Source organism: Syzygium oleosum, unplaced genomic scaffold (genome assembly GCF_021117445.2).
Source record: "Syzygium oleosum isolate NSW1041296 unplaced genomic scaffold, Sole_v2.1 Sole_v2.03, whole genome shotgun sequence".
In the NCBI taxonomy this organism is placed as follows: domain Eukaryota; kingdom Viridiplantae; phylum Streptophyta; class Magnoliopsida; order Myrtales; family Myrtaceae; genus Syzygium; species Syzygium oleosum.
The window spans coordinates 12,482,738-12,506,995 of NW_026607487.1; the positions used below are offsets into that span (position 1 = coordinate 12,482,738).

At 40.7% G+C, this 24,258-nt stretch overlaps 1 protein-coding gene and 1 pseudogene across 1 annotated transcript; one reads left to right on the plus strand and one right to left on the minus strand.

Annotated features, from left to right (window-relative positions):
* Positions 1-4,790: 4,790 nt before the first annotated feature.
* Positions 4,791-6,820, minus strand: LOC115670589 (D-galacturonate reductase-like). The gene is made up of 4 exons (XM_030591886.2): positions 6,466-6,820; positions 6,060-6,306; positions 5,603-5,782; positions 4,791-5,095 (listed from the first exon to the last, which is right to left on the minus strand). Exons 1-4 carry the CDS (start codon positions 6,783-6,785, stop codon positions 4,883-4,885), a joined length of 960 nt encoding a protein of 319 aa, XP_030447746.1. The 5' UTR covers positions 6,786-6,820; the 3' UTR covers positions 4,791-4,882.
* Positions 6,821-19,172: 12,352 nt separating this feature from the next.
* On the plus strand, positions 19,173-22,371 carry LOC115670599 (non-functional NADPH-dependent codeinone reductase 2-like; annotated as a pseudogene).
* Positions 22,372-24,258: the final 1,887 nt, after the last annotated feature.

Here is a 24,258-nt window from a genome sequence, read left to right on the forward strand (position 1 = left end):
CACGTAAAAATAAGGTATGCATTCGTTGAATTCATCAATGCTCGCTAAAGTGGACAGGCCACGGAGGCCCGTTCTCTCTCTAAGTATAGCATGGTCCTAGGGTAATGGGTTTGGCGACTATCAATGTCAACTTCATTTTCTTGTAGTTTAGTGCTTAAGTGGAAGTCCTACTCCTAGAGCAAGAAAAAATAGTGTGATGTGTAGATTATGTAAACCAAGTCTATGTCAATCGTTGATGATATAGATGTCACGATAGGATTTATATAATAAACGATTGAAATAATATTGGTTCACATGATTCATGGACCATACAATAACTTATCTTACGGGACTTATATTCTTCGTTAGGTTGAAGCAAGATGTAATTTAAATTAACCTTGGATTAATTAATACGAACATTAAGAGTGAGTATCGGTCTCAATTCACTCCGGAACCGAACTGAACCGGCCTAAATTGACCGGTGCAATTTGGGAACTGCAAGACTGATTTGGCTTTGATTTTGCGCATCGATTCCCGATTGGAATCGGTTTTGAATCGATTTGCATCATGTTAAAAAATGTATATGTAAGTTGGTGAGTAAGATATTTGATACAAGGCCACGGAAGGAGAACTAACGGGTTTCATCCAACAGAAAACAAAAGAAACCCTACTAACACACCTCCATTGGCCAACTAGCTTGTCGCGTCTCCGCCAGTCGTCACTTTTCAATTTGGACGTTGGACAAAATCAATCTCAAATTTCTCTCATGCATAATTGGATAGGTTCCAAGTTCTTGATTGATAACCTACCCATTTTGAAACCAATCACCCATTAATGAAAATGGCAAAACAAGTAATAAGATTGTAAACATGTTACAACCAAGAGCGACGCACAGATATAATGTTGGATAAGATAAAAGTTATTAATCCAGCTGATGGGGGCATACCTGGTTAGGATAAGTCCAAATAAGTTCAGATCAAAACCTAATAACTTATCCAGGCACGGGGGATGGGAATTTAAAAAATTAGAAAGAAAAGAAAAGGGCAGAAGAGCCCTAGGATGGTGACGACAACATTGGCGCAACCATTTGTGCCGCTAGCGAATACTGTGTACGATCGTTGCAGTTTAGGCAACCTCGTTACGGCGGTCCCAAACCTTAGGCGACAACCATCATGGGGGTCTTTAGAGATTTCTCTCAGTCATGCGCATACTATATTGTCATGGTGACCACTGCGACGACAGATGTGACCATTGTTGCGGTGCTAGTCCTTAACAAGCAACACACAATGACACGGTGGTCGCTTGACCACCATGACGGTACCTATGGAGGTCAAGCCCATTCCGAGATTTGGATCTCGACTTGGGTTGCTCAATTTCCAATCGCAGTGATCTGAAGCAACCATTGCAACAGAAACGCCCACCATGGTGGTAGTCACCAAGCTGGCCATTGCGACGGCGAGGGTTCTTGATGGTTAGGGCTCTCAGATTCCCAAAGTCCCCAACCCTTTTTTTTAATTATAATTTTTTTGTCTTTTTGAAGCAATATTTTTGAATTATTACTTTCATTTTTATAGCCGTATCCATCATAATATCTGGTGTTGTACCAAACCAAAGATAAAATATCATAATCCCCTCACATTTTCTATTTATATCGTATGTTTTTTTTTTTGGTCTATTATTTATATCCTAAGTTATATTGTTCTAATCCTTGTCCTAACCACTGAGATTTGTCCCAATGGTCATCCTTCTTACTTGAGAATGGAGCGGTGGGGATGGAGACATTTAGTTTACATGGCAAAAGATCCTTATCGTGAGGATGGCATGACTGTGATAATTGATTCATGCTTTTCTTCTCCTTTTTTTTAATGGACTGCTCTTTATGTTAAAGGAATAGGTATGGTTTCAAAAATTAAATTTCTTAATAAAAGCTAGTGTCTTGTCAATATTGCCCGACCTTTGATCTCCCTCAGCTATTGAATTGTTGATTGACTGCCCCTAAATGTCTCTCTGCCTCAGCTTTTTCTTCTTTCGGATGGAAGGAAGTTCTCATGTACTGTCCATGCTTCATCGAAATTTTTGCAAGCTAATTGTAAGAGATATTTTAAGAGATTCATCACATCTCTTCATGTCTCTTTAGTGATAATGTGTTTCTCCATTGGTTGTAATTGATACCGTGAATCAAAATGTAATAATCTTAATATTATATTACCTTAAACAGTCACCTTGTGATGTTTATAAATAACCCGTGTACTCTTCTCTACTAAATACATTAAAATTACTTAATTTTCTTCCTCATGCTCTATGTTGGTATTAGAGCCCAGATCTTTGGACGAAACTAATCGAGTACTCTTCAAAAGGGAGAAAATTCCAAATAAGAGCATGAAGTATCATCATTTTCTTAAATAAGGATTTGAAGTGGATCTTGTTTTAAATAAGGGCCTGAAGTGGTTATGTCATTTCAAAAAAAGGCTTGACTTTCTGGATGGTCAAAGGCATTTTTGTTCTTCACCTTTTTTTTAAATTTTTTCCTTTCTTTATTTTTTTTCTTTTTTCCTTTTACTTTTTTTTCTTTCTTCTTCCCTAGTGGTTAGTTGTCGGCCATTGGCGATGCCCGAAAAGGGCTGGGCGAGGTGAACCTTGCCTAGATCTAGCGAGGGCCAGCCTCACTTATTGCCAACAAGGGCAGCCTCGCCCAGCCCTTTCTGGGCATCGCCGGTGGCCAGCAACTGGCCACCGGCGAAGAAGAAAGAACAAACCAGGAAAAAAAAAAAAAAGAAAAATAAATAAATTAAAATTATCTTTGGACAAAAATGCTCTTGATTAGCCATAAAATTTAGCCGGGGCTCTTATTTGAAACCATCATTACCACTATAGGCCCTTATTTGAAACTAACATGGCCACTTTAGGTTCTTATTTGAGAAAATGAGAGTACTTTAAGTTTTTATTTGAAATTTTTCCCTCCAAAAGCTGGACTTACTCAGGCAACTTCTTGGTCACATCTACCCAAAAACTCCAATGTGGTTTTGAAGGATTTGGGTGTGTGTCATTTAAAGCTTTTGAATCTGATTTGGGACATTTTGCCAAAAGAGGGAGAGGAATTGTTTCTTTAGAAAGAAATGGCCCAGTCATTTGCCACTAGCCGAATCGTCGGCTTGAAAAAGTCCACGTTGGAGCTACAAGTTGGAAATCTGCGAGCTAAACGATGTTCTACTATTACAATTATAGAAATCATAAGCAAAAATATACCTAAATGAAACAATTGTACTATTTATACAGACAAAAAAGGTAAAAAAAAAGATAACAATCTTTTTTTGATTTAGAAAATGGATCGAGATGGAAAAGTTTTATAAAATCCGGGCAATAGTGTAATTATGTAAACGTGTGAATACTACCGAAGGACTGATTTGATTTTTTGTGAAAACCGAGGGATTAGATCAAACAAATTGAAAGTTTAGGGACCTGATATAGCTCTAAATGAGATTTTACTTTTACTATTATAGAAGTCACAAGTCAAAATATACTTAAATGAAACTATCATAATACTTATAAAGACCAAAAATGTAAAAATGTAATTAAAAGATAGAATATTTTTCTATTGATTTAGGAAATGGATTGAAGTGAAAAGGTATCCTAAAATTCTAGTAATAGTGTAACTATGAAAATGTATGAATAGTACCGAATGACTGATTTGACTTTGCTATGGAAGTTGAGAGACTAGATCGAATAAATTGTAAGTTTAGGGATTAAACTAAACATTTAAGAATAATTCAAGGATCACATCGAACAAATTACCGATCTATCCACGACATTACACATTGGGGCCAAAGTTTGAGGATTAGTCATTTTCCCCCACAAACTTTTACAACGGATATGCATTCATCCTCGAATTTGAAACGCTTTTCCGAATCCCCGCAAACATACATCCTTAATCAAAACATGCCCTCCGTTGGTGATTTGTGAAAAATTGCCATTAAACTTTCTACTCGTCAATTTGTGTGGACGCCCTATGGCGGAAAGAGGCTGATGTGAAATTTTTCATCCTAGTTGAATAACAAAGTTGACACCGTTATAATTAGGGCTTTACCAGCATAATAGTTTTTTGGCCACTGTGAGAATAACATCATGTTGTAAGCCATAAATTCTTGAAGGAGTAGACCCTACAATAATTTATTATTTATTTTTTTGTGATACTGAACATGTTATTAATCTCATAGTAGATTGATGATTATCACTTAATCATTTCTCATTAGGGGGTTTTGGGGTTTCGGAGCTCCCGATTTTGCTCGAAGAAGAATGATGGAACCTCAAATTAGAGAAATCACTTTCCGCAAAAGACTCGATTCCAGGAAATTTAATAGGTACGTGAAGTGTAACTATGCATGGAGAATGTTCACGTTAGTGTGTAAAAACCCAAACATTTTGCCCTCAATTTTTTTCTTGTTTTTTCTTCTCTTTTCGAAAACCCTAGAATCTGCCCAGTTCACATAATCGATCTCTGAAAGTTACTTCGGTTTAGTGTACGGGTAAGACCATACATAACAACCAATATGTCCTTAAATGTTAACAAGTAGAAAATCTATCAGCGATTTTAGACGTAACATGCACCAGCAGAGGGCATATTATAGTCAATCATGTAGACTAGCATTAAAGAGATAGTTTAAGAGTTTGAGATATATAAACGTGTCCTTCCTGATAAGATTTGTTGGTATTAACCCTTTCTTAATGCCTATATCCTGGTTTTAAGATTTGTTTGCACGATTGACAAGATGCGAAAGCCAGAGCACGGCTTCTTCAATATCATAGCTTTGGAATAAGTAAGAAAGCAGATATCATATATGGCCTTATTCCTTTACGTAACATTATAAAAAGACAAGATGCAGACTAATCAAAAAGGGTCCAAGCCTCATATTTCTGCATCAATCTCCAGACAAATATCATAGGGACCCATGACAGTAGCAAACAGGACACCCTTCTTCTGAGGAAGTTGAGCGATCCTCTTCGATTCCTCTTCGGTGAGAGAAAAGTCGAAGATGTCGAGGTTTTCCCTCATCCTCTGCTTGTTGAAGCTCTTTGTCACGATGCTCACTCCTTGCTCACACAACCATCTCAGAGAAACCTACAACATTTGTTTATGACGATTATTTGGTTTATTACTTCGCTAATGAACCCAACAAGAAACATAGAATATGTTGATGATTTGCCTAGGTAAAAGTTCGGTAGGACTCCAATCTTCAATCCAATTGTATAACATATGTCCTTTGTAGTTGTCATTTCTTCAGGTTTTACCAAACACTTGGTAATTCGATTCATTCATCAATTTGATCGAGTTCTTCATTATTCATTCGTCAATTTTCTAATCAGGTGTTTTCGATATCAACTCCGGCCAAATTCAGCTAGCTTGGCTGTCGAACGACACCAAATTATGATGCCGATAAAATACGTCATGTCAGACAACGACGTGGTTTCATGTCACGCTAGCTGGATTTGGCCAGATTTGGTGGTGAAGGAAGCTGATTAGAAAGTTTGTGGCTTGATTCGATAAATTAAAAATACATGAGCTTGATCACAAAGAACGCGAAGGCACTAGGACAAGAAATAGAAATTTTCATAGAGTTACATTTACCTGGGCAGGTGTCTTGCCTCTAGCTTTGGCAATCTCTTCCAAGACATCACATTCAACAACTCTGTTGTCTCCCCATTTGGTGTTGTTAGCACCCAAGGGAGAGTAAGCGCTGATGTGGATGCCCTTTGCGTTGCAGTACTCCCTCAGCTGCTTCTGCTGCCAAATGGGGTTCATTTCCACCTACACATACCCACATCTCCTAAAGTTAGCCCTTGATTTTGAAGAACAAAATGGCGTAAACCATTGACAGAACTGACCTAACTTAACGATCTATTTCATAATTCGCTAAAGTCCTGGAAATTTTCAGCACTCGGTGAGATTTTAGCACTTTTAGTAACACTAAAAGCACGAATGATAGCATTAAAAATTGTACTTGACAACACTTATGCACAGCAGAGGCTAATAGAGAATTTATGACGACGTGCGACGAATTAGCGATTGATGATGTGGGTCGCACCTGATTAACTGCGGGAGTGATTTTGGCAGTTGATAGCAGCTCCTCCAGCTTCTTGCAAGAGAAGTTGCTGACTCCAATGCCCTTGGTGAGGCCCAGGTTCTTGCACTCTTCCATGGCTTCCCAAACCGACTTTATGTCCAGGGGAAGTATGTACTCCCTCTTCTCCACCGGCATTTTCTTCACCTCTTTGCTCAGCTTCACCGGCCAGTGGATCAGGTACATATCAACATACTCTAGTTGGAGGTTACTGCAATGGAAAAACAGCTGACCCAAGTCAATTTTATGAACAAGGAAAGTCGAACAGGCATGGCTTTTGCAAAATCACTTTTTACTCTGTTTCCGCAGTCGCCAATTTAGACCATCGCAACACAAAGGAGAGGGGCTACTGGTGTCCTGGGATACCGACCTTAGACTCATCTTCATGGCGGGCACGATCATGTCCTTTTCCGCGAAGCTGCTCCACAGCTTGGTGGTGATGAAGAGCTCGTCCCTGGACTTCACCAGGCCGAGACGCAGGGCCTCGCCGATCGCCTCCCCGAGCGGCTTCTCAGAGCCATACGCGAAGGCGGTGTCGAAGTGGCGGTACCCGGCTCTGATGGCCTCAAGTATGGCAGCCTTCGCAGTCTCCGGATCGGCCGGGGGGTATGCCGACGTCCCCATGCCGAGCAGCGGCATGGTCCGGTCGCAGGAGCCCACGCTTATCTCGGGAACTTGAATCCCTCCCATTTTCTGTGCGTGTACTTGTTTCCTCAATCACGCATGCTTCGCTTATATAGAAATGTCAAGTGCTCTTAGCGTCGAAATTCTTGACTAAGCTCAGCCGACGCACTTGGCCTTCCACTAATTTTTCGAAATGATTGATGGTTTTAGTTAGGTAAATTGATATTTCCACTGATGGTTTTGGATTAACATCAATTTAAAAATATTTTAAAAATTGTCAATAGAAGATATTTCCACTGACGGTTTAAAAATATTTTCTCTGTTTACGTAACGATGGCGTAACTAAAACATAAAACATAAAGTTGAAACGGCGTCGTTTTGTTATGCAAATTTTGTTTAAATTAAATTAAAAATTGGGTAAATTTACAAAAAAAAAAGAGGAGAGAGACCTAGAACCAGGCGGCGAAGGCTCGCCGCCACTGCCCCACAATGGCCGGGAAGGGGAAATGGTCAGCGGGGTCGCCAGGCCCCCGGCCAGGGGCCAGCGGCCTTCAATCAGATCGGGCGAGGGTCGCCGGCCGAGGGTCCCCACGATCCCCGCCCAGTTCAGAACTACTCCCGAAATCCCGGACGATGTTAGTCTTCTGCCTATTTTTACAGTTTCAAACATATCACTGAGCGTCTTGAATAGTCAATGAAGTCATGGGCGTACAATTTGGACCTTCTGGATGGGCTCGTCACTTTCCCATTGAGATATAGCAGCATAAGATTGACTTCTCCGGTAAGACAGATTCAAGTCTGCTGCGAACAAGCAGGTTTGTCATCGTGCTCATGTCTTGGTTGAATTTTGACCCACGAAAATGACTCGTGGAGCAGCGGAGGGGACGCTACGCCGTGCGTTTGGGGTTTTTATTAGGCGACTCTTATGGGTCAATGTATGGAGCCGTATACGCACAAAGTATTTCATGAATTTAGTATAAACTCCATCCGGATCGCCATAGGTATTGGGACCCACCATCTTCGATATATATATACGCACACTATACTTGTATAATAAATTTTTTACGTCACTCTCCGTGAATCGAACAAAAAAAGAAGTAGAGATACATAAAAGGAGCAATACTCAATAACATCGAGGAACTCTTATGTATATGTATGTATACATTGCGGGTATACTCAAGCTCTCCTGTTACATGCGTTGTGAACCACTTATACTAAAACTGGTATCATATGTGATCGGGTGTATTAACCAGACGATGCGATCTTGGTATCGCGATTTATTGAGGGTCGACCAAAATTTCTTCGATCGTCGTGATACGATCTAGTTGACCACATTCTCCCAAAAGAAACATTAGGATAAACACACCAATGAACCCATTGGAAAAGAAAAGAATGGTGGTGGAACAATTTAGTTTGCAGAACAGTAGGTCAAGCTGATCCCATTATTCATGTGTCGAGGAGTGGAATCTAGTATCTACCCATCTGTTCAATTCCAAACTTGGAGTGATCATTGATCTTTGCCAAACCCGTGGAATTACACTAAGTGCGAGGAATAGAGTAAATAGCCGGTGACCAAGAAGGAGACTTAGGGTGCGCATGAATACCATTCCGTGCCGAGCTATTATTTACGAACGAAATGATTTTTTTTATTCTGCTGGAAACAATTTCTCGAGTATTTGAAGGCGTTTGATAAATGTCCAAAATTTCTATTCCTAGAGTAGAAAAGAACAGAAATGCGTTTGGTAACTACACAAAATTTCTGTTCCCAAATAATATTTTAATAATATTTTGAATTGTTTAAATTTTTTTTTTTTTTTACTTTCTTCTTTGGCCATGGCCGGTCGCCGGTCGCCGGCGACGGCCACGCCCGAGGCCGGCGAGGGCGTCACGGACCTCGCCGGCCGCCGGCGAGGCGAGGGTCGCCCTCGCCGGCGAGGGCGAGGCCGGACCCTCGCCGCTGGGCGGCGGCCTCGCCCGGAGACGGCGAGGCTCGGCCTCGCCCAGATCCGGCGAGGCCGAGCCTCGCCGTCGCGACCCACGGCGGCCGACCTCGCCGTGGGTCGTGACGGCGAGGCCGAGCCTCACCGTCTCGGGCGAGGCCGCCTCGCCCGGGCGGCGAGGGTCCGGCCCTCGCCCTCGCCGGCGAGGGCGACCCTCGCCTCCGCCGGCGGCGGCGGCCGTGACGCCCTCGCCAGGCCCGGGCATGTGGCGTCATTGGTCGCCGGTGGCGGCCACCAAGAACAACACCACAAAATAAGAAAAGAAAAAAAGAAAAAGAAGAAAAAAAAGCTGATTCTCAAAATTGTGCGAGAAACAAGAAGAACTTTTTTACTTCTTGTTTCTCTTCCAAAATCTGTTTCTCGGCACAAATTTTTGCAAAAATGTGCCGAGGAACAAAAAGTTTACCAAACGCATTTCTGTTCCCAAACTATTTCTGGGAACAAAAGAACAGAAATTTTCACTATTTGGCACGTTACCAAACGGGCCCTTAACATCTAATTAAGAATTATATCGAAACGGGGTCACGCCACTTTTTGATGAACCAAAAAAGAAAATGAGTTACTATGTGAAAGATTTATAAGAGGTAAGGTATGGTCCAATTGGACCTATACGGTGGTACGGCCAGGTTGGACTTAGATTCGAACTTTGAAAATTCCTTAAACTAGGGGCGGGATGTGTGGGATATTTCAGCACTTTTGAATTATTTAAAGCAATTGTTTATAACGGATTTAATGGAAATCAAGACGACAATCAATTTATAACAGCTCTAACGTTGATTTGATTTATTTCTTTATTAATTACCATTTATTTGTCTATAATGATAATTTTCTTATCTCATAAAAACATTTCAAAGATAAGAAAACCTCTTTTATCTTTCCATTTTAGCTGGGTTTTACGTACAACATTGTTGTTCCTGTTCCTTTTATTTATTTTGTGTGGAGTATAGAGGAAGATCTGTTATATCCTGGGAGAATAGCTGCTAGAATCTTACGCACCGAGTTTCGTACTCCGAGGGGCTGAATTATCCTTAAGGACAGTGCTTGCACGCCTTAGATATTTGTTGACACCTAAATTTTACTAAGTCATTTAGAGTTTAAGTGTATAAAAAATTAGGGGTTTATTTTTAACCCCTAAGCAAAAATATTTTTATTAAATTACATGGCATGTAGATATTAGGCGCATTTGCATTAACAGAATTTGGTGAAAAATATTTTCCTTTTAATTTATTTCATCTACTTTATTTTATTTAAAAAATCATTATAAAAATTTAAAAAAAAAAGAAAAAAGAAAAATAAAAAAGGGGGCGAATTGGGGCCGTGTCAGCCCAGCTCCCCTTTTTTTCCTTTCTTCGCGTCTGGGCCCAGCTCGGCCCATCTCTTTTCTTCTTTTCCCCCAAGCCCAGCATCTCTTCCTCTCTCCTCCCCGCTTGCGTTTTGACCAAGACAAAGAAGCAGAGCAGAGCAGTGAGGGCAGACTGATCAGTGGCAGCTTCGAGCTGGAAATAGAAAGAAAAAGAGCTGGCTCCGTTGACTGACCCGGGACCGTTTTGGAGGGACGCCAAAGAGAGAGGACCGGCAGGAGTCTAAAAGGAGGAGGCTCGGCGAGAGATACCGGGGGGGAGAGCAAGAGAGACCGAGAGGGAGAGCAAGAGAGAAAGGGAAAGAAAATCCATCCCGCTCGCCGGAATAACTGTGGTTCTCATCGGAGATCCACCTACTGGCCACCATTTGTCGCCAAAAGCCGCACGAACCAGGTAAGCTCCAAAAATGCTCTGTTTTTCCCCTGCCTCTCAGGAACCAAAGACGTCGGATCTGTTCGGTGATCTTCGGATTCTTTCAATGGAAGTTTATAGTCGTTTCGTACTGATTGAGGTCAACCTGAACATCGTATGTCGAAAAAATGCCATGAACCTTGTTAAAATCGGACCTGTAGCTCCATATCTCAGTCGCCTCCCACGTGTTCGATAAAATGCCACACTGAAACCGTATGAGCTTAAAATGTCAAAATCGACGGTGCTGGGGAAGTTCGCCGGTGGAGAGGTTTCAGCGCAGTCTCGGCGTTGAAGAAGACAGGCGTGAGGAGGTCTCGGTGAAGAAGAAGGTATACAGTAGAGGGGGGGAAAGAAAAGGAATAAAAAATTAGGGAGAAAAAGAAATAGAAAAAAGAGAAAATAGAAAAAGAGATATAAAAAAAAGGGGAAAAGAAATATAAAATTGGGATATAACCCGGGCGGGTCCGAGTCGGTCGCGCGTACACGTATCCCCGCCGGAGAATTCCTTCCCCATCCGAGAGGCCCGCTGTTTGATGCCGCGACCGTTAGTTCACTCTCTCCTTTTCATAAGCTTGTATGCCTGTTTGTTTGCGTTTTAGCACTTATTGTCACCATGGGAAGTCTGGTGATCCGAAAGTAAAAAAAGGGTCGTCAATGTTGGCATTTTGGTGGCTGGCAGTGCTGGATTAAGGATGGTGGTTCGGTAATGGTAGCGTCGTTAATCTAGTCGGAGCAGATTTGACGTCGGTGCCAGTCGAGGAGGCTGGTTTTGGTTCGGCGTAGTGGTCGCCAGTGATTCTAATACGTGAGAACTCTCGGGAGAAGGCGCACGTCAATGAAGAGAACAACGTGAAGAGGAGTCCCGGTGAAGGAGATGTCCTGGGCAGTAAAGAAAAAAGGGAAGAAAAGTCACAAAGGAAGACGTCCAGGAAGGGGAAGAAGAGTAAAAAGAACAAACAGAAAAAGAAAAAAAAAAGAGAAGAGAGAAAAAGAGAAAAAGAGAAAAAGAGAAAAAAAAAATCGAATAAAAAGATCAAATTTTGAAAACTCGGGCGGGTCGGTAATCTGGGTCAGGAAGTCGGGTGGATTGGGTCAGGGGACCTGGTCCGGAATTTTTATTAATAAAGATATAAAAATATTAAAAAAATAAAAAATAAAAAAAATCCGAAAATGTTTAAAAATCCAAAAAATATTAAAAATTCTGAAAAATATTAAAAAAAGAACATTAAAATTAAATTAAAAAATTAATTAAAAAATCAGAAAATTCCAAAAATCCGGAAAATCAAAAAATATTGTTTGGGCATTGGAATTGGCTTTTCTCGCCCTTTTGTGTGATTAGTGCCACGTTTGATTGCACGTTACTTGATTTACACATTTCGAATTGCGCGTTTAATTTAACCTTGCATGTAGTTGATTAAGCACGTTAGGTTCGCGTATTGATTGTTGCTTCTCTTACCTCGGTTAGGGATGGAATTTTGAGACTCTCAATTGATGCATGAATACGTTAGGTGGTGTTTGAACAAGGTTAAGTACTGAAAGAGCACTAGTTGATTAATTAGTGTAATCAAGTCCCCGAATCCTTAGAATCTCTGGTTCGTAGAAGTAAAGCAAGTCTCTCGTGCTTTATTCGGATGTCTAATTGATCCACCAAAAACTGATTAGTGGCGACTCCTAAATGAAATTGATTTGCATGTTAATAACGTAAACCTAAGTCGCGAATTGGTATGGGCTTGGAAGAGCTCGAGTTAGGTTTAAACTTAGTAATCCATTAGCCAAACCCCTTAGGCGGCGATGCCAGTTCGGGGAGGTCGCAACAATATTCTTGTTTTTCTTAATTTTCTTTTCTTCAACACTCTCTTTTTACAACAATCTTAAGGATAATTGCCTTATGAATTCCCACACTGGAACAGCCGCTGCTATCATTGGAATTGAACTAGGACTCAGGGACCGTAGGAATGTGCTCATATCGTTTAGAGGATGCCAAGTCCAAAGAATAAGCCAAGCCCAACATTTCGTTCTTTTGATTTTCGGTAACCTTACGTGTTTGTATTTCTAGTTTACACATGTCGTACATTTTTATTCGCAGAGGCGTTGGTCATTGAGGCTAGTAGGAAGCACCATACACCATCCCCATATTTGGTCCTTGCTTATGGTCTTTCACAGGTAGATCGAGTCGTGCCGTTGCCGTCGACATTTTATCCCAACCCACAATTAGTCCTTACATCGAGCACAAAGGCTTTCTCCTGTTGTTTGAATCTATTCGAGTTGGAAACAGAATAGGGTCGTTCTCATCAACTATGGCAAAGAGTATGACAAGCTCATCGTGATCGTCGTCGACCGGAACCTGGTATGCACTCCTCCTCTTTCTCATGACAAGCTTGAAATAAACCCTTTTTCTATGTCTATGAAGTGTTCCGATTTGCGAGAAATTATATTGTCCTCTTTGAGGAAATATATTGTAAAAAAAAAATTGATTTATTGTGAGATTCTCCATGATCTGATTAGTTGATGATTGAGAAGTGCTCGTTTGGGGAAGTTCAATTATTGTTATTGTGGAAATTGTTTGGACGTGATACTACGCTTGTACATTGTATATTGAGACATGTCTGCTGTAGGGTTGCGCGAGTTTTTACGGTATAACCTATTTTTACCTCTTGAAATCGTGTGCCCTTGCATGACCGTAAGCCCCCCTTCCCTTTGTCGTATTGTTTGATCTCATCCTAGTCTTGTGCATATTAATGCTAAGAATGATCCTTGATGTTCTCCTTTTGCATTATGTGGATTATATATCCATTTCGCGCCAATTGAATCTCGCGTTTGGTCTTCGCTCTTTGCTGGTCAGAATAGTCCAGCCTCGAGTTAGGACTTGTTTGGCATCCGTTAGATCTCATTTAAGTCATTCGTGTTTATATATTAGTGCAGGCACGTGTTGTGATTAATCTATGTTGATTTACCATGATAATGGCATGAGAAATTTGATCAAGTTCTAATTAAAAATGAATATGAGCGCTTGAAAGGGAGTAGTTTGTGAAATTGTTCTTAATTATTTTTTTTTGGGTATAAAATGTCAGTATTGTAGAGCGAATGAAGTACAGCAGCTTAGGGATATCTCCCAGCATTACAAATTGTTCTTAATTAATTACTCCGTGTCGTGTATATGCCAAAAATTTACATCATAGTATCTTTCGTGTTCCTTGCAACAATTTTTATGTAATTGCTGTGAACGAGTTAATTAGGGGCGTATATCGAAGTGAGGAACTACACGTATTTTGCATAGTGTCATTTAGCATATTCATTGTGTATGTGTTCGCGTTAATACACTAAATTGCGAATTATGATTCAATATGCATGTTCATTATGTTGGGAGTGAACAAACTGTAAGTATGGATTGAAAGCATGAAACAAGTGAAAATGGTGGTGTGATGGTGCAATTGATGCTACCTACATGTGAATGTATAACTTGTGAAATGTTCTTTCATGTAAATTGTTATATGGGAATTGAGTGTGCTGTTTTATATGTGTGAGTGTGAGATTGAATGAGCAAAAATGTGGATCAAAAAGAAAAATATGAAGGTCAAGTATAAACTTTAGAGTTGTAATTTCACAGCCACATGAATATAAAACTATGACATCTTACATAGTGGATTTCCCGTTGTATTGGAAAGATACAATGATGTTAACTGGATCTCAAATTCAAAAGAGACAAAATCCGCTATAAAATATGTGTTCACCCTTGGTAGAGATGCTATAAATTGGAAATTAGCCAATTAAAATTGTGAGGAAAACAACGATCCTGCTAATTTGGCAGATGATCTGATAACGCAATTGATATGGTCATTCCCAATCCAATATCGTGGTTAAGTGAAAGAATGGGTGGTAGACTTAGGTGCTACCCAATAGACATATATATAAAAACATAATGCTTTATCCTCCTACACTCTAGTAGGGGATGGAGAAGCAAATATTTCTTGGTAATTTGAGAACTACTCAAGTTCTTGAGGAAAGAGAAAATTCTTCTCAAACTCATATCTGAAAATGAGGCCGAGTAGTTGAGAAACTTCTTAGCATATATTCCTTTGGGAATAAATTGACACCTAATTATGTGTCTAGGCATAGTGATTGCCAAGTGACAATAGCCATAGGAAAAAATGTAACTTTGAATGGTAAAAATAGACACATTCGATTGAGACATGACGTGGTAAAGTAGCTCTTTAAAGATGGAATTATGTCCATTGATTATGTAAAGTCAGGAGTGAATTTGGCCGATCCTCTGACTAAACATATGGGAAGAAAATTAATTTATGATACATCGAGGGGAATGAGACTTAAACCAGTTGAGAAAAATCAACAGTAATGGTAACCCGACCTATGTGATTGGAGATCTCATGAATTAGGTTCATCTGGGTAATAACAAGTCACTTGTTGATCCAGTGATGCACTAAGGTGAGAATAGTGTAAAACTATAATGAAAAAGGGATTGAGCTAAGCTCTTAATGAATTCCATAGCTATTATTGGTGGTGTATTAAATTGCAGAATACACTTGATGAAATCAACTATATAAGTATGGAGTGGAGCCGCTCTTATGGGAATTTTTGGTAAAAATCTTTAGAGTACTCATGAATAAATCAGGCATGCGCATGGCCTATTAATGCAAAATCCCGTTTAACAACAAAAATTGTAGGGGTGTAATGTGATTGGTGAAAACTATAATTCTCAAAACCAAACTAGAATCAGCTGGGTTAGGTCGATGCTCCGTGACCTAGACACGATTAAGTGGGGTTGGGCTAGTGTGAAATCCCCAATTTGGACCAAGGCGACCAAGAGAAATAGCCATGGAATTGGTGAGCGGTCCGATCTGAGAGTTGGTAATGGAACGGATGGTACGGTCGGAACGAGTGTATTAAGGATTGGTCATGACTCGATCAAAGGATCGTCCATGGATTGGCCAAGGGATTGATAATGAAATGACTCCCCAGTCACGCAAGTCGATTAGAGTGATTCGATTATGGATCGACCTTTCGACCATAAGAGTCGCTAGTGGGACGATCATGGACGACCTTGGATCGGTATTGTGTGGGTATGTGTTGGTCGCGGGTGATTCCGCTCGGCCATGCACTAGTCGCGGGCAACCATGGATCGATCCCATGGTATTCGATTCCATGCGGCTACATGACAATTGAGGGTTGACCATGGATCGTTGATACTCGAATGTGGACCGATCGCGAATCGGCCATGGATCATTGCGTTGAGTTGGGTAGGTCACGGACGAGCCATGTGCCGAGCCAAGAGCCTTGTGGCTTGGTCGCAGACTAGGCTTTGTGCTGGCCACGCAAGTCAGGCTTTGTGCCCGGTCATGGACCGACCCTTGTGCCCATCAGTCAAGCCACGGAACGGCCCCGTGCCTGGCCGTGTGCCAGTCATTGTGCCTGGCACAAGTGCCCATCAATTCTGGCCCAGACCTAATTTTGTGCTAATCAGACTTGGCTACGGGCCATGCATTGTACCGTTCGTGAGCTAATGCGTGTGCTCAGCCCAGGTACCGGCTCCTCCGTCGTGTGGCCTAGCTATGCGCTCGGCGCACAGATCGTGTGGCCCGGCACTGCGCTCGTGCATTCGGCCCTGCGCTCGTGCAGCCGGCCCGATCCTCGTATTGCTCGGCAATGTGCTTGGCCCTGCGCCCGTGTGGCCCGGCTGTGTGCCAAGCCTGCGATCGGTCAGGCCTGATCGAACAGGCCATGTACCAGGACATTCCAGCTGGTTCGACCTTGCGCCGTTCGCCCGGTCTTTGATTCGGTTGTGTTCAATCATACTTGGGCATATTTTTACACCGAACCTCGGTTCCAAATGGGATGGTCGATTGTAAATGAACACGTAAGCTCTTGGTTACCTTGGTTCGTCTCTTAAATAGGTAATAATGAATTTTGGGAGTTTAGTTATTGGCTTAGGTGTCTTGTGCCAATAAGTTAGTGATCTTTGAGAATAGCAACAAGCTACACGTATAAAGACTTGGTGGACCAGAAGACAAGTTGATTTAGTTAAGTCAATGGCTTTATTAGAAACTTCTCTTGCAAGTTGGCTAACTTACCTTGCAAGTTGGCTAATTTACCTTGCTAATTAGCTAACTTATCTTGCAAGTTGACTAACTTTCCTAGCAAGTTGGCAAGATGGCCTATAAATAGAGGCACCAACCATTCATTCTCAATTTTCACCACTCATTTCCCTCTTCCTCTCTCCCTCGCGCCACTCACTCTCAAGGCACCCTCTCTCCTCTTGACTGCGCCTGTGCACGTGCCGCGCTGTGTTGCTCGGTTCACCACTAAGCCACCACCAACCACGATCTTGGAGGCTTGTAAGTAAACTTATTGAACTTTGGTTAGGGCGATGTGTTACGTTAGTTAACGAGTCATGTTCTTGTTGTACTTGTATGATATAGTAAGTATACTTACTAAACTTTGGTTAGGAAGATGTATTACGTTGGTTGAACGAGTCATGTTTTTGTTGTACTTGTGTGGTATAGTAAGTAGACTTACTAAATCTTGGCTAGGGTGTCGTGTTACATTGTTGGGCGAGTCGTGTTCTTGCTGGACTTGCTCGATTTCCATTGTTTGTGGAATGCTTGTTATAGCTTGCCATGCATGTTTATACATTTTGTAAGGTTTGCTCATGTATGAATGCACGCCTCGGGCCATGGACGAGTCTCATTTGGTTCAGATCGGCATCGAGGCGTGTTGGAACGAGCCTTGCTTGAAGGGTCGATATTGAGGCGTACCGATTCAAGTCTTGCTTGGTGTAAGTTGGCGCCATGACTGGTCGGTTCGTATCACGAACTTGGTTATGCGCCTAGCATGACTTAAGATTTTGAGGATTTATGGCATGACGCTCACTTCGTGTGAAGTACTCAAGTTGATATGATACTTGTTGGCATGGTCACACGAGGAAAAAGAATAGCCGTCATCCTTGATTGGGGACGTTGCCCGATTAAGTTCGGATGAATAGCCGTTGCCTTTGATTATGGGGCGTTATCCAATTAAGTTCGAATGAATAGCCTCCTTCGATGGCCAAATCACCCTCTTCAGCTCCTGGGACGGCGAGTTTTGCCTCTGGGATCTCGCTGCCGGCGTCTCAGCTCGCAAGTGATCATTTCTCTTTTGCCTGCGCTTTAAACTCTTGTAGCATCCTGTCTGTGGTGTCTCTCGTGTGTGATGGTTTTGTTTACAATTCTAGTGGCTAAATTGAGGACATGACTCATTCTATATTTTTGGTGAGATAATTGTACTTTACAAGTGAACTAATTCAATATTTTAAGGAGACAACTATGTTTCACAAGTGAAGTAGTTGTATATTTCCACTATTGTTTTTTATTTGAGCCGGGGCAAAGCCTGAGGCTTTTTACTAGTTCACATACTAAAATGAAATTTTCTATTAGAGATATGCCTATCCAATGAGTGGATCGAGATGAAATGATGACGCCTTAATTGACTAATTTAACCTGTATTAACTCATTTTAATGCAATACAATTTAGCAAGCCATACCCCCAATCAATTAGATCCCAATCCATACTTTACCCATTTCATATTATTAAAATTTTTCTGTATTTAACTCAATTTATGAAATTTGAAAAGGCATCAGATGATTGACAAGGGGCGGACGTGTGGGCATGTAGGGCAAGGTACACGGAATGGACCCCGACAGCTAAAAAGCAGTACGCATTCCAATTAAAATGAATTAAAATATGGGTATGAGTTAAAACCCATTAAAGACTCACCCTTTTCAACCAACTCATAAAATAGGAGTGGCCCATTATGATCCGAAGCAGTCACATGTGAGCTGCCGCCTCTAAATAGAGATTCGGAAATTGTCGAGAATTGCTCCATCGAGCCTTTGTCGCTAGTTTCTCTAATATCAGACTAGCCTCCAAAACTTGGCTCACCCACCCAAGATATTGTTTGAGCATATTTGGACTTTCGACCATCACAATATGTCAGCTAATTCGATTCCACTACTTCAATGGTCGTGGGTTGGTTTCTTCTTCATTATTGTCTCTTTGTTGGGTTTTGATTGCGCATACGAATGGCCCACAAGATATGGGTGGAGGAAAAGGACTCTTCCCGTGCAACCACAACCCACATGTGATGAAACAGCTACCTTCATTTACTTTGGAGCCGCACGTTGAAGGTCCTGACATTGGGCGTGCTCTCACCGATTGCCGGTCACGGCAAAATGCTTCGTTTTTCCACGCATGTATCGAAGCTAATCTTCTACTTGCCACTCACATCAAAATGGTTATCTTCAATTTTCCACAGTGCAAGGAGTCTTCACACGCAACCAGGATCTATCTGTGGGAAGAAAAGAAGATTGATTCCTTTAGCTTAGGTCTCGTCTGTATTATGGATTTTTTTTCTTTAGTATGCATCGCCTGTGTTAAGATCTTATCGTGAATAGGTTGTGTTTAGTGCATTTGTGCATTAAACTCCTAACTATATTTGAATTTCCACTCCCATTCACGATAAATTCTGTGAACCCGAGCTTGGCACATAACCAAATGCGAGGAAGAATATTTTCCAAGGAAAAGAACCTCATCACTACAGACAATATGAGTGTGTTGGATTAGTTTGGCCGGCCAGTGATCGACTCGGTCATCTAGAAAATGGTAACTCCTTTTGTACTTACTTATAGTGGACCATATGAGAGCTCATGCTAAAAGGACTTTATGTATAATATACTCCATTTTTGAGCTCCGAAGTCTTTGAAACTTGTGAACAATGGCTTGCAGCATTCCTCAGCTTCCGCTGTGTTCGAACGGGAAATCGATCCCGCTGTTAGGGTTTGGAACAGCCGAATACCCTTTGGGCAACACGGAGAACCTCAAAGAAATTGTCCTCCATGCAATAGAGCTCGGTTACAGGCACTTCGACACGGCGGCTGTGTATCAGTCCGAGAAGCCTCTCGGAGATGCCATCACCGAAGCCCTCGAGCTCGGCCTTGTGAAGTCCCGAGACGACTTGTTCATCACTTCCAAGCTCTGGTGCAACGATGCACACAGAGAGCTCGTCGTCCCCGCGCTATGGAATTCGCTCAGGTGATCCCCCACAATCACATTCCATTCCTAGCTTCTCTAGTTTAGTCCGTGGCAGGACATAAATACATGAACTATATGCATGATTTGTACTCGATGGGCGTATCCCATTACAATCCCCCTGTAGGTAAAAACTTGGGTTAATATCACCAAAAATCCCAAACTGGTACACCCGTGACAATTTTAACCCAAACTAATTTTTTAACCACTAAAAACCCTAAACTGTTACACCTGTGACAAATTTACCCTCAATTTGTTTCCGTTAAATTTTACTGTCAAATTGCTTTGTTAAATGATACGCGATAATTGACTGATGTACCAGTTTTATGTTTTACCCTCCATTTATCATAGGTGAACTAATTTGTGATTTTTTGTGGTATTAATCTAATTTAATGAAAATTAACGGAGGATAAATTTGTCACAAACATACCAATTTTGGGTTTTTAGTGGTTAAAAAATTAGTTTGGGGTAAATTTGTCACAGATGTACCAGTTTTGGGTTTTTGGTGGTCAAAAATATAGTTTGGGGTAAAATTATCACAAATGTACTCGTTTGGGGTTTTTCGTAGTATTAACCCTAAAAACTTTGAGTGACCCACTTGCAGCGATGCGGTTCTGTCGCGCCCTCCTAGGGAATTTATCCGCTGCAACCAACGCAAGTAGGGACGGTGTCGGGTTCTCTCTACAGTCATAAAAAAGTGTGATCATTCTTGAGCAATTGAATGGTGGTTGACTGTACATCTACCTGAACAATATCACAGAAGTAGAAATCCAAACGAAAGTTTCCTCATTTGCGTCAGACTCTATAATACTACAGCAGTAAGATTGATCTAAGAAAATGGACTAACTAGTGATGTAACAGACTTTGATTAAGTGTTAAATATAAATAACTTAGTTAACTGTGCACTTATATACTCGGTCGCATCACTAATTATATCAGCTTGTGATTTAATTTTAGCATTCCCCTGATTTATAGCAATGTATGCGTTAACTTTAATACAGGAATCTTCAACTGGAGTATCTGGATCTCTATCTCGTGCACTGGCCAATGAGATTGAGACCAGAGGCTGAGGTCCAACCAAAGGAGGAGGATTTGTTTCCATTTGAGATGGAGTCTGTGTGGAAAGGCATGGAAGATTGTGTGAAGCTGGGCCTCGCTAAATGCGTCGGCGTCAGCAATTTCTCTTGCAAAAAACTTGACAAGTTGCTCGCCACAGCTAACATCCCACCCGTCGTCAATCAAGTAAGTTCGTCCATAGTATAATTATTAATGTTACTAAGATGGGTCTGTATATTCATATACTGAGATGGGATTTATGTGCGCAAAAAGTAGAGCCAAATAGCCGAGTCGGAATAGAAGGAGAGTGTGATCATCCGACCAAGAGGGTCCAAATCATATGGAAATGGTTATCCGGTGTGGATTTTCTGGTATGTAAAACAGAGAGATGATTAAGGGGGAGTTTAGCTATGCTTTGATTTTGAGACTTTGCATCTAGGCAAAGTTCTTTAACTCACGGTGTTTTCAACTACAGCAAATAATGTTTTTCATGATTGGTACTTGAAACATGGAATTTGGAATAGAATATAGAATAATATGTAATATACATGTAATGTAAGACATAAATGTGTGCGGAGACATAGGGGGAGAGAGAGAGAGAGAGAGAGAGAGAGAGAGAGAGAGAGAGAGAGAGAGAGAGAGAGAGAGAGAGAGAGGTACTGGATTTGATTGTGAAATGCGAGGAGTGAATACCTGTCCAAGTACCTAGCGCTACATTGAATGAAACTACTAAGAAAACTCAAACTTTGAACCAAACGTTCTGTATCTACTATATATAGTTCTAACATGTCTACCAAGGAAGAGTCTTCAATCTTCACCATCGTCATTGGCCGGTCGTCGTATGAACGGTCAACCTCCACGAGAACGTTCGTAAATGTTCGGAAGACAGACGAGAATAGAATGTAATAAGGTAGCTTTGCATGATTGGAAGGTGGAAATGAACCCTCTGTGGCAACAAAAGAAGCTGAGGGAGTTCTGCAGGGAGAAGGGCATACACATAAGCGCCTACTCACCTTTGGGAGGACGGTGAACCGCATGGGGATCCAACCGACTGATGGATTGTGAGGTGCTCCACCAAATCGCCACCTCCAGAGGAAAAACCGTTGCCCAGGTACAACTACTTGACAAAGGATTCTATGATTAATTACTGAAACAAGTCCCATTTTTTCCGATTCAAATGTAAAAAAAAGACGACAATCTCATGCCATATAGTATAGCATGTAAGCTGATCTACTTTTGGGTGGAATATTTGAAGGTTTGCTTGAGATGGGTGTACGAGCAAGGAGCGAGCGTCATCATGAAGAGTTTCAACTATGAGAGAATGGAGCAGAACCTCCGCATATTTGACTGGAGTCTCAGCCCTGAGGAGTTGCAAGAGATTAGTCGAATTCCACAGATCAGAGGTTGCGTCCCGTTGGGATTTATCTCAGACAAGGGGCCTTACAAGTCCCTTGAAGAGTTCTGGGACGGTGAAATCTAACATTACATGACAGATAATGATAACTATCGTTCAATGTCCAGCAGCACCGCTATGCTCATCTTGTCGCTATTGTTTACACTAAAAAATGACGAACATTTAATTATTATCGACAAGTGATTGACTTCATTGATGAGAGCAGCATTTGGTCATTTATTAACTTGAAGAGTATCGACAACTCGTCAAGGAAGCTATCGATAACCAACATCAGTTATCAAGGTGAAGTTTTTTATATCGATATGGAACTGCTGAGTAGCGATAGTTTCGCATATTTAAGCTCTTTTAGAGAAGTGTTGCTAGATAATAAAAAAACCGCGGAGTAACTTCTCGTGGATAATGTAACTTCTCATTACCACTGAGAAGTTATTTACTTATTTGAATTTGTGTAACCTCTATTTGTAATCATCGATTGTACACTTTATATAGCCACATCGTATTCTTTGTAAAACCCTTGAATAATCACCAAAAAACCGGTTATCTTTCAATTATCTTTCCATTATTGTACTTTAGTTGTAGTTAGGATATCTCGTCATCAATTAAATTCTGGCAAAGCTTTTTATGTCAACAAGTTTCATCGTTGATTAAATTCCGTTGAAATATATCTTTTTCTTGTGTTCCATTGATACAACTCTGGTCCGGAATTGCCGCAGAACTTGTCTCCTTTTAATAAAAACCGAAAAATGAATTTTAATGAAAGGTATTTTGTCGTCGATTAATTTTGGTGAAACAGCTATTAATAAATGTTCAATAGAAGGCCTTGGCTTGGAAGCAAGCTTTTTGCGTAGAGATTGATAGTTAGAAGATATTAGTCATTGTCTCGTATGGTTTTCAAAGACCAGCTTGACCTTGAGGGTGAACAAAAAAAGCAAGAACATTAAGAATCATTCACTATATACTCATCTTATGTGGTATTGTCAAAGATTTGACGTATTAGATAGAATAACACAACTCCACGCTACTTTTAACATAAACCTAGAACTCGTTTCGTACCTGATTAGAGAAAATTATTTTTTGATTAGAGGGTATGGACATCACCCGCATCTATTTTTGGTTAAGTATACATGAAAGCGATGTTCATATCGGTAACCAACCAATCAAAAGCCAGATTGGAAGAAATCACTAGGGATGAAGGAAAACATAATCCAGCAAGTTACGCATAGGCGGTGTGTGTAATAGAAATCCTACGTTTATATGTAATAATTATTGATCCACGCAGACCAAAGAGAACTTTATTTCCCTGATTTACCTTCATTCTCGTATCTAGGGAAGAAAATTAGTTTGAAATTTGCTGGTTGTAGTTCTTGGGAAAAACTTTAGATCATTCCAGAGTCAATGTTTTAGATACTCCGTGACTGATTATAGCAAGAACCTTAACTCTTCGTGGATTCACTTATTGATTCCGGTATTGATTGGTTATCATATATAACCGTGGTTAAAATATCGCTTTCCGACAACCTAACACTTGCTCATTTTTCTAAATATACCATATTTACCCAAAAAAAAATAGTGACAGTGCAATCAAGGACCAGCGTGATCATATATATGAACAATCTAAGTGGTTATTGAACAAGCTAGTCACAACCAAGCAATAAATTTCAATTATTTTGGGGAACCACGTGATCATCCACTCAACTAATCATTAATCACGCATGAAAAACGTTTAACACTTATGCGAATTCAATCATAAACTCTTCAATTTGGTTAATTTAGTCATAAACTTTTTAACAATTTGCCAGTTGAGTCCTAAACCTTTCAATTATTCCAATTTAGTTCTAAATCTTTTGACGATTTGCTAATTTAGTCCTAAACATGAACATGAAAAATTTTACAAATTTTTTAAATTTACTGAATTTTTATTAATTTTTTCCTTTTTTTTCTTCTTTTCTTTTTGCTTTTCCTTTCTTTTTCTAACCCTGGGCTGGCGAGGTTGTCAATAGACCTGTTAAATGGGTGGGTCGAGTCGAGTTTGGATCAGGTCATAAATGGTCTGACCCAAATTGACTCATTAACTCATTTATGACCAATTTATTTGTAATGTAAATATCTGACCCATACCCAACCCATATCCGACCAGACCCATATTGCTAAAATACTTCAATATTTAACTCAATCTAGGAAAACTTGTTTCTTATGACATTTTTTTAAAATTATACTAC